This window comes from Physcomitrium patens, chromosome 2, assembly GCF_059467195.1.
Source record: "Physcomitrium patens ecotype Gransden chromosome 2, ASM5946719v1, whole genome shotgun sequence".
In the NCBI taxonomy this organism is placed as follows: Eukaryota; Viridiplantae; Streptophyta; class Bryopsida; order Funariales; family Funariaceae; genus Physcomitrium; species Physcomitrium patens.
The window spans coordinates 20451362-20462515 of record NC_143411.1 but is presented as its reverse complement, the minus strand read 5'-3'; the positions used below and the strand labels follow the sequence as shown (position 1 = coordinate 20462515).

General features: G+C 37.9%; 1 protein-coding gene and 1 non-coding gene across 8 annotated transcripts; both read right to left on the bottom strand.

Moving 5' to 3' along the window:
* Positions 1–6792: 6792 nt before the first annotated feature.
* LOC112279225 (small nucleolar RNA R38) lies at positions 6793–6873 on the bottom strand. Its single transcript, XR_002968927.1, has one exon. It is a non-coding gene; the product is annotated as a small nucleolar RNA R38 (small nucleolar RNA).
* A 2069-nt stretch (positions 6874–8942) lies between these two features.
* On the bottom strand, positions 8943–11115 carry LOC112279051 (uncharacterized). 7 transcript variants are annotated; one of them, XM_024513114.3, is made up of 6 exons: positions 10742–11115; positions 10481–10561; positions 10019–10243; positions 9735–9837; positions 9291–9520; positions 8943–9198 (listed from the first exon to the last, which is right to left on the bottom strand). In XM_024513114.3, the coding sequence occupies exons 1-6, from the start codon at positions 11113–11115 to the stop codon at positions 8991–8993; spliced, it is 1221 nt and encodes a 406-aa protein (XP_024368882.1). In that variant the 3' UTR covers positions 8943–8990. The 7 variants fall into 7 exon arrangements, with proteins under 7 accessions (XP_024368882.1, XP_073386119.1, XP_024368884.1 ...); XM_073530018.2 differs by having other exon boundaries at positions 8943–9192; XM_024513116.3 differs by having other exon boundaries at positions 8943–9182.
* Positions 11116–11154: the final 39 nt, after the last annotated feature.

The following is an 11154-nucleotide window of genomic DNA, read 5'->3' as shown; positions in this document are numbered from 1 at the left end:
ATGTTCTTTAAGTTATTAAAAAGATAAAAGAAATTTTTATACAAAAATCTAATTATTACATCTGTATTTTATTTATCAAATAAATTCTAATCAATATGTTGTGATTAATTTTTAGAGTTTATATTTGTTTGATTGACTTTCTTTTACTTGTTTTTTCTTACTTTTTGCCTTGTTTTTTGTTGATTGTACTTCTTCCTTTATATCACAAATTACAAGTAATTCTTAATTGAGGCCATATTGTAATATGAATTGAGGGGTGTATTTTACCATCACAAGCCATTGTTCAATAACTTTAGCATAAATCTTGCAAAAGAAGTATTGAATAAAATAATTGATCTGTAATTTTCCAAAATAGTGTTATCATCATATTTTTGCATGAAAGCTATTTGCTCTCTTATAATAATAGATTTGGAATATCAAATTTTTTCAAATTATATAAAATTCTTTGTCAATGCTATTATCTATTTATATTAATTTAATACAAGCTAAGATTATTATTATTATTATTATTTATATTTCTTATATTCAAATTAGTTGAGAAATTCTTAAATTTGTTTAAAATAAGTTTATAAATCAATATCTTAAAGATTTGTATGAAGAACAAAATGGACCTTTTATAATTAACCTAGGAGTTTGAAAAGACACCTTGTACACAAAAAAAAACTTTTTCTTCACAAAGATCTTATAAAAATATTTCTAAACTTTTATACAATAAAAATTATATTTACTATTATATTAAGTCTAAATTAAAATAATCTATTAAAAACTTAAAAAATATTTAAAATATATATATATTTATTTTAAAATTGAAAGATCTAGGTTTAGATAGAAAATATATATATTTGACTTTATTTATGTACTTTAGAGATTTTGAGCCAATTATTCTCAATATAATTTCAACTAAGTAACATTTCTTTTTAATTCACTTAAAAGCTTCTAGATAGCTGCCTCTTATCTTTTCTTATAATTATTCAAATCTTCTAAAGTAAATACATTTTATAAAATTTACTTATAAAAAATATTTACTTAAATAAGACACAAGAAATAAGTAACAAAGTACTTGAAAGAAGTTATTACAAGGATTTTCAAATGATTAAATGCCAATTTATTTTTCTATATCTTATAAATTTAAGTCAATATAATTTTAAGATATATTAAACTAAAATAACTATATTGTAACTTATAAATATTAGGTCTTCTAAAATATATAAAAAAATATAATTATAAACCTTTTTAAGAATGTAACTATATTCAATCAATCAAATTAAAGGAAATAGGAATATATATATATATATATATATATATATCTTATGTAGTACTTACATCTAGTTTGTTACTCATAAAAACTAATCCATAGGTTAATTTTTAAAATATAAGTATTTAAATATATTTAAAATATATATTATACAATAAATAATCACAACATTTGATTGAAGTAGAACATTTTGATTTGCATAAATTTATAAATTCACATAAATAATATGTGTTAGAAGAGTTTTTAACATATAAACATAAATATTTTAAAATATAAACCGTAGCATTGTTTACATAATTTTTTCTAAATTTTAAAACCGAATTTTTTTACATATTTAATATTTCAAATAACATGATTTAATACTGCAAATTGTAAATTCATCATCTGATTCCAACATTAAATACATTCACATCCACATTAATATTTTGAAGCATCTAATATTTCTAATATTTTAGCTTATATGAATCTTGTATATTAGGAATGAATATATGGAGAAAATAATTGCGTTGATAAATCTGCATAGATATAAACTGCATAGTTCTATTGTTAAAATGTATAAACGGTACATTTTATGCCTCATATTGTGAATGTTGTACTTTTATGTTAAACTAATCCATGTAAATTAAAAAATTGTAAAAATTTACAGTAAAATTCTAAAAATTAGAAGCATATCAATACCACAAAAAATATATAAATAAATAATAGTATTACTATTTTTAATTTAAGACATAACACTATTTATTTGTATATGTATATATATATATATATATATATATATGTGTGTGTGTGTGTGTGTGTACTATAGCTTCTAATAACTAAAAAAATATAATCATGATAAGAGATTTATGTGTCTGAGTGTGTATAAATATATACATATATAATTGCTTCATGCTTATTTGCATCTTCAACTGTCCACAATCACTAATTTTTATGTTCTAAGATCAATTGTCTTATTTTTATATTATATATATATATATATATATATATATATATACAATAAATGTTAAAAAGTCACTAAACGTATTCTTTGTCAAAATACATTTACAATGTATCCATTGTTGATAAAATTATGTTGAAGCTGTGAAAGACTTCTATTATTGTTTTGATATTTTCATTAGATTGTAACAAATGTTGGTAAATTATATATATATATATATATATATATATATTTCTATTTCAATGCAAAGTGTAACATACAAGATATTTGAAATTCTATCATTATAATCATTTTGTAATATTATTTCTCTTTTAGTCTTACAATAACACAATCTCGGTAGGTTTATAAAAACAGTTTTAAGATGAAATATTTTGCATTAAACACTTTATACAATAAAATTAAATAGTGGTAAATAAGATTATCCATCTACCTCCTTTCTACCAAAACCATCAAATCTACATCTTTGTTTAGAAATAAATACAGTTATATCCTTCATGTTATAAAAGAAGATTATTGTGCAAAGTACCTATGACATAGATCATATTCCAAATTGTATATATAGAAGAGATAATCTCTTTTGCTTTTAAAAAGTAACATCTTTTAAAAAATTGTAATGTAAAAACCATCAATTTTTTTTTAACATCCTTTAATAAACATTATCTATTATCACTACAACATATATTAGGTAATTTATCAGGAAGCATTGATATAGAGTAACGAGTTAAAAAAAATTCTAAAAAAAAATAAACATATTCTAATTCTTTGCAAATGGATTGGACCTCCTTCAAAGCTTTTCATTTATTTATTTATTATTACATCCTAAAGATTTTACAACATCCAAGGCTTAAAAGCAAGGAACACATACCTCTCAATAACTCTTTCGAAAAAGTAACTTCAAAAAAGCAAAAAGAAAACAAAGAAAAGATCACAAACATGTTCCAAAGAACCAACTCCTCCATCTTTTTTAAAAAATAAATGATATTTTCCAAGTATCACACAAATGTCACGCTCACTTGTAGCTTACATCCTTTAAAAAAAATAACCCCATGAAAAAGGCACTTTCTCAAGGCTCGACGAATTGAATGGCACACTGGATTCCCAATTTGTGAAAAAAGCAAAAGTAAGTCCATGTCGTCATCGTCCCCGCGTGCAGAAAGGTGGGTGGGAGCTACGTTGCAGCGCTTTCGGAGGCTTTGCTTGCGGCGTAGCCTCGGAGGTAGGGTCTCCCCGCATCTCGCACCGTTGTTGCGTGGGGGGGGGGGGGGGGGGGGGGGTCCTTTTCCTCGACAACGGCATCTCTCCCGCACCCCGATTCCCCTGCCGCACTGGCCTCGCGGTCGCCTATCCTCCCTGACCCCGACTTTCCAGTTGTTACTTATCTCGAAGCGTTTAGTTGTATTTAGGTTGGTCCGGTTTGCTGCATGCGGTATCGGATGGCAACCGCTGATAATGTAGCTGGTGTTGTTGCCTTTGTTGCCTGGTCGAAGTGCATTGTTGAATTGGTGTTGAGGTAGGTGGACAGTATCTACCAGTTGGGGTAATTATGTTTTATATTTTTTTCGAAGGACGGGACGAGTGTTCAGAGTTATGCACACGGGGAGATGAGATTCAGCATTGGGCTAAACGCGAATGGGACGATGGTCGACATTTGTGGAAAGGCCCGATGTATCTGGCACAGAGTGTATGAGCTGAAGTACTGTTTCGTTTCCTGTTTGTGAAATTTGGAGCAGTGCGGGAAAACGACAAAGTGATAGTTGCACCTTGAGTGGCGGAAAAGTGGCGATTAACACGGAAAACTCTGGACAGAATGTATTGGATATGGAAGATGATGAATTCTTCTGGGAAACTGTGCAGATGCTCGGCTGCTTCAACAAGCACTGTCCTCTGTACAGGTGGGAGAAAATGGAGCTTTATTACATCTTACAACGAAAAGTTTCGATTCCAAAAGCACCAAGTCATGAAGAAAGTCACATCTGAAATTGTCTACAAAGTTTCAGATAATTGCTTACTATACACTCGGGTAAAAGCAATTACATGACTCCATACTCATCCATTGACGGCAACTCAGAAACCCTGCTGAATGCCTTTACTGCATGAATCGATTCGCAGGTATAAGAACCGTCTATGTGCTAGGCACAGGCAACACCACAGCAACATTACGGGTTCCAACTCTCACTTGGGAGCTGGCAGTCTACCTATGCACACAATCAAGCTCGACACATGGTCATGCCGGAAAAAAAAACTCCGTGCGCTGGCTTGCTCGAGCGCAACCTACAAGTTGAATCGGCTCACGACCACCTAAATTTTTCAGATAAAAATAAAAATAAAAATAAAACTCATCTGCCGGCAACGCGCACGCTGATCTTTTGAACACTCCAGCATGCGCAGAATATCCATTCATGTTGCTGCAGAGTCATACCACCATCACTAGACTATCTCACGGCGAAGCAGCAGAGCAAACAGAACAGACTTTTCCTCTTGGATTTCGCCAGTCCCGAGTGGTAACTATACAAGTCTCCTTCCCTGGCGGATGTGCTGGGTTGTGGAACAGGAACAAGAATAGGTACACCCCCTTTCTTCTCATCCGAAACGATCTGGAACAAGAGCGTGAAACAAGGGTCATAGGCATCGTCCTGATTATCCCACTCGCCGAACTTCGGTAGGTGACCTCTCCTGCCACCAACTTCCCCCTCTGCAGTCGAAGCGTGTCCCCGGTGTCTGGAAATGTAGCCGCTGTTCGGCACGGGCCATGGCGATGTATTCGTTATCGATAATGCACTCTTCGTTGACGGGTTACTGGACATCTCCATCTCAGACAACTTCGGCCAGTCCTTGAATTCCTCGTTACTCTCTCCCAATCCATGTCGCTTGGTTTCCTGGTAAGATTGCACCTTCGATGAGACATGCTTTGAAAACGTGCACTCCTTGCCGCTGGGAGACCTTGGAGACTGATCGGACTGGAGGACGTCACAGCTCTTTGACCCTTCCCCGGGTTTCTGCACAGAGCTTTTCTCTGCATCTCTGGCCCTGGCCATCAAAATGTTCCTTAACTTATCCATTCATACAAAGTACGAATCAAGAAAATGTAACCGGACTGTAGGTTGGCCTCTCAACTGAGGAATTTATCAACAGTCTGCCACTGCGATGGCGTGCGAAGTTCCCCAAACTCCATCGTTGCCGACAGCAAGGCTTCTTGAAGACTGCCGACAGAACATCCTGCGAACACTACCAGACCATGCGTCCAAACTCTTGACAAGGAGTCTTCAGATTTGTGCCCATTCTCTGCAATTCACAGAACTAATCACTCATCTTCTGTCAATTCCCAAATCACCACGGGTGGCTTAAGTTCAGAATAGCCCCCACGCTGCAGTCAACTCAGGCGCTTCCTAAGGCATGTGCTCATCTGCATTCAGTGAAAGCTCAAGTAGCAGTAGTGTTGTATGACAATGTCTGCTCTTCACCGCAACGCTCGGGCTGTTATGCCGTCGTGCGTCCTCATGGTCTGCGCGGTTTTCGCGATTGATTCAGCTTGAGGGAGGGCCTAACCCTTTCAATCAGTTCCCCTTACAAGAGATAAGCCTCGTAAACCAGACTTATCTACACCTCCAAATCTCTTTGAGGCTGGGATTACTGACAGTCAAAACGAAAAGAACCAAAAAGAGGGACATCCAGCTCCCAGGAGAGCACAAGATTTGCTCAATCGCAAATGAGTTAATGTGAGAAGTCGACATTCCGTTTTCCAAGTCTATTTACTGATCCTTACTTAACAAGTTAGCAAAGTTTGCCTCCACCTACTTCCAGTGAAAAAACCCAAACCTAGTCCCCCGGATTTTATCAGGGTGAAGGACCGAAAGATAACATCAAAACAGCTGGAAAGACTGGGGTACCGGAATGATAGAGTCGCGTTGAGCAGGACATGGTGTCCCTTAAAGGTGAGCTCACAGATATCTCGGACTAGATCACTAAGATAGTCTTTTGACGTGTTCATTTCTCAAGGGATTTGAATGCAAATGAGCAGGGTTACCTTGCCTAATTCAGCAGTACTACTCTTTCGGCATTTTTTTGAGTCACTAGTAAAATTTCTCAGGCCTCAGACCCGGAACACGACAAATTCATAACTTCACAGTATCGTCTCCGCTGCGATGGGGTATTAGGTTCCTCTACTCCACTTGAAGGGACGGTCCTTGCTTAGTGATAGTAAGCAAATTTCATCTTAAAGTTGGTAGGATGAAACTTTTTCATTTTGATGTCGCCGGCAAAAATTCATCTCCGCCTGGCTGTGGATTTTATTGTTACACCACTGGGTAATTCAACATCATTTCGTCGTGTTTTGATTTTGGTTAGCTGATGAAGTAAGGCTACTGGTAATGCCTCCTTCATTCATTTCTTGATAGAAATTCCAGTGTTGCATTAATGTTAGTGAGTCTTTCCGAAAAACAAAGATGCCATGACATGGACGTGCCGAATATTCTTGTTTTATCGTGCGAAGCTGACTCCAGTTCACTAGGCTAGTGACTGTGGAAAACGCCCCGTGGTAGGGTGCCGAGCATCGACGGACACAAGGGCTCGTACATACTGAGTTTACCCTCGAAATGCTCAGAAAGGGGTCAGATACGACTTATCCACACGGTTATTCGGACAGGGATAACTGTTTTGGCGTAGTAGATCATCATACCCTAATCTGGCCGACGCATGTGTATTTCCGCGACTCCTCAATACACGTAAGCCTACAAAGACAGAGGAGCGTGAAATTGTCCACGATCATAAACAGCCTCATGATTGTCTCCAGGTTAATGTCAGAGATAGAACAATTGGTGTGCATAATCATTTCATGAACCGAGAAGTTTAAGAGACGTCGTTTAACAACACATTCGAACACACAATGCTCGGAAACCAAAACCGGAAAGGTTTCCTGACAGTCAAACCACTAGACATAAAAAAAAGACTAGATGAGAACTAAGTGAAACTGAAACTGTGTAGAATAACCAGGCCCGATCCCTCATGACCCACAAGCCATTCAGGTTGAGCAGACAGTATCTACCACTTTATCTACGTAACGCATAGTCGCATCCCAGCCACAATCAACAACTGAGACGCCGGCTTAATTGCGTACGATATCAAGTAATCCACGTAATGCAATAAAGCAACGACAAGGAGATAAATGAAAGAACCAGATGATATTGCTTTCACAAGCGAAAGCATGACGCCACATAATCTCACATGCAAGGACATACTCCACCGCGACATTAATCACGCAGAAGATGCCATGCAGTCGTCTACTATAACAAGGCCTAAACGCGATACAAGAGGGCTAACAGTGACCGCTTCAGAAGGGCATCCACAATCCTTACACCCCGTCAAGAAATCACCAACACAACGGCACCAATTTGCAGTGAATCTTACAATCCGTGCCTACGCACAGAAACCCTGAGGATAGGAAAGCCCTAAGATAACCCTAAGTAAACAGTATCTCACAAAGGAGAAATCCAACAGGAGAGTATAACTGTAGAGCACGCTGTAACGAAGTCTGTAGAATGCAAGCTGTGCAGAAATCCAGCGAGCAAAGAAAATATTGAGTAGCACCAAAAACAAGTGTGCAGCGCCGCGAGGATAAAGTAGGAGACAGGGAATTATGAATAGGGTTGGCGACCTACCTCGCCCCTTTATTCAGATTCCAAGACACGATTGAACTCAGGTCCCGATTTTAAAGACCGTCTCAGAGTGCCAGCCAGGTCTCACAAATGAAGTCTTAAAAGATCCTTTCACATTCTCATCTGTGGTGACATTAGCAATACCCAATAAACAAAGATATATATATATATATATATATATACATATATTTCAATTAAATGTTTTTTGAATGAACCAGATTATGAAAACTCATGATATTTATAATTTATAATTTAACCTTCTCTTCAAACTTTGAGTTTAACAAAACGTGCTCTGAATATTTTTAAGGTCATCTTCATTATTATGCATTTTGATATATCGTCAACTTTTAAGTATTGTAAGGTATAACAAAGTACGATAAGAGTCTTCTATTCCAATCCTAGAATTCTTCCAACTGAAATTATACATGTTCACAACTAATCTGCACGGAGATTGCAACGTTGTTTCAAAAAAAAAACATTTTAATCACGAGGATATGAAGCTTTTGCATCCACTGCACGAATCTCCCGATCAGTTTTTCGTTACACTGTTTTCATCTACCCTAATCCTATTCTTGGAAGGATTTTAGGGTTTTGAGACCGCCAAGCCGAAATTGGAGGTATGTGTATGTGTCTAGAAGTTGACTATTGGGGATTTAGTAGGCCAATGAGTTCAACACCTGTGTATGAGTTGGTAAATATAGTTATTACGTCAGTTATCTCATGTTGGCAAGTTGTAGAGTGAGTTGTATTCACATTTTCTTCGTTAGTCATGTAGTGCTTGAACGAATTCAATCGTTGGAACGTTGCTGTTTATGTTCAGAATTATGTCCCGGTTCACGATGCACTTATGAAACGTTTATGCTGTTTCGGTAGTTTAAAATGCAGTGACTTAGTCACATTTACGTTCTAATGTGCATATTGGTGCAGCTGGTGTTGCAATAGTAAAAGTAGCCTGCTGGTGCTCGTGATGAGGCACCTTAATGCTTGCGTAACTTGCGGAACGTTTTCCAGCAGCCTGGAGCATCCTTCTCAACTTTTTTTTAATCATGCCTTATTAGTGCGTTGATCGTATCAAAAGATTATGCACAAATGCATGATATCGAGAAACACAAGCTCAGGGCACAATCCTGCGCAGCGGGTACTCACGTTATGATGAGTTTACAGCATGCTCCCATCGGTGCAGTTTCTTTTTCGTTTCGTCACTTAAGCTTAGATCATCAGCATTCTCCTTCCACGTGTTAACCAGGGTCTTCGCTCCCATAAGCACCAACCGCTCTACTATGAACAGCTGATAATTATTATGAACGACAGTGTCCAAGATTGAAGAGAAATTCTTTGCCTTCATCACCCTGTATCTGTAAGTATATTCCTGAATCATTTGAAAGAATGCAGCAGGAAAAATCAATCACACAGAAGTTCAGCATGGATGAAGTTTGCCAGAGCTTACTTTGAGAATAACTTGTCAAAATAGTGAACTTGTCTCTCATCAGTGGCAATGTAAAGAGTGCGGCCTGCAGGTATCCAAGGCTTGATGCGCTTTAGTATGGCCTCTGGTTGAGTGTCATTGTCCAGGTGGGCGTACATGGTGCGAAGTGCTCCAGATTTTGCCTTATGAACCTTCACTTTGTCACCTCTGCGAACATGTAATGCATCGTAGTCTTTCAGCTCCTCTTTGATCTGTGGACGAAAGAATTCCAGGATAAGTCCTACCATCACAGCTGAGTCTCTTAATCACTCGCAGTAACAGGTCGTGGAAGTAATAACATTTCATCAAGAAGTATCTGGAGCTATTTACGGAGTTGCAGGAAGCATTTAAGTGATACGTAAAATAGTCAGCATGTAGTAGCATTTATATGAATCAAGCATGTGCGCCTATTCGAAGATATCTTACGAGCTCGGCAGCAGCGCGAAGTGGGGGTGCAACCATTGTCTGTAGGAAGGAATAAGAAAGCATAATGGCACTTTGATTATGTCGATTCTTGCACTCCATAAACCTGCCACAACTTACCAAGCAAAGTGAGTGAACTGTGGCTTGCTTCGCACCTTATGCTCGATAACCACCTTATGAGTTTTGCTCGAGTGTGCAGATCGCTAAGGAATACTAACACAATCATAATAGTAATTCATCAATTTGTGTCAGAGGACTGCTTGTATCTTCGCTTCCAATCCTCTCACCACGCCTGCTTGTTTGCAGTGCGATTTACAACGTGTGCTTGCCGAAACATTTCCTTATGCTTCAGTTCCTCCCGCTTTATGCCTTCAACTTGAACAAACACCGTGTCTTTTCGTAAAAATATATCATGCCATTCTTTGGAGTTTGATGCAATCACAGGCACTGTCTGCGACATTAACACCAGATCGTAGAGCGCAGCCATGGAGCACCTGTTCAACTCCAACCTGCTGCAAGACAGCCAGTTGGTGACATGTACATACTACAGGTCCTACATATCCGATTCCATGTTTCGGATTTGCAGCTTGAGAATGGACATCCCAACCGTTTTAGTCTCCAAGTGAAGAGCGCTATGTCACCGAAGCGTAGCAACACATGTCGACCAGCCATGAAATCCAATGACAATAGAGATTGCAAAATCTTGAACATTTCAAAGATTGGCAAGTCCATGCAAGACTGAGGTATACCATTGGTCCTCTCTAAGCTGGGGTAGCTTTGCATTGTTGTGTTCCTTGGCAATGCACATAGTTGATGGCAACACAAATGTCCTGCAATTTCAGGGAGTAGGAATATAAAAGATGGTTTGCTTCATAACAAACTGAGTGACCCAGCATATGCTTCATATAGATAGTTCAGTAATCACTGCAGCCAGACGGCGTTCTTGCATCCCCTGCTGAAAATAGTAATTGCACCGCTTGACATAGAAATATCGTGAAGAAGGTCATCACCTGTTGAGAAACAAAGCTTCCTCGAGAGCACATCTCAAGCTTGACTCCTGGTGACCAAGTCCACCACATTGAACACAATACTTCCCAGGACAATCGATTCCTGGGCCCCAATACAAGTATCGCCTCTCCCCCACGTCTCTCCTCTGCACTACACTATTAGCTATGCCGCTTCTCGAAACCCGGGGACCAGCTCCCAGAAACCGAAATTCCAAGCTTATGAAGCAAATTGCCACTAGGACAAGCAGCGTCAGACAGAGGACGAGATGGAGCTTGCTGGTGGGTGCTTCTGACAGTCCTAAAACCCACTCGAGCGCTTGAGACTGGCCAGTGTTCGACGTTATGCAATGTCTTTTCGTGATTCTGTGACAGGCCATGGCTTGTGCAAGCTTTCCCACCTTGACAAGAGCCAAGAA

What these genes read in the sequence shown, in the direction of transcription:
- LOC112279051 (XM_024513114.3), bottom strand. Translation starts at nt 11,115, where the DNA reads ATGGCCTGTCACAGAATCACGAAAAGACATTGCATAACGTCGAACACT. An exon ending in TTCGCGCTGCTGCCGAGCTC is followed by an intron (nt 9,521 to 9,734) that starts GTAAGATATCTT and finishes TTTCGTCCACAG; the next exon opens with ATCAAAGAGGAGCTGAAAGA. An exon ending in TTTGACAAGTTATTCTCAAA is followed by an intron (nt 9,199 to 9,290) that starts GTAAGCTCTGGC and finishes ATATACTTACAG; the next exon opens with ATACAGGGTGATGAAGGCAA.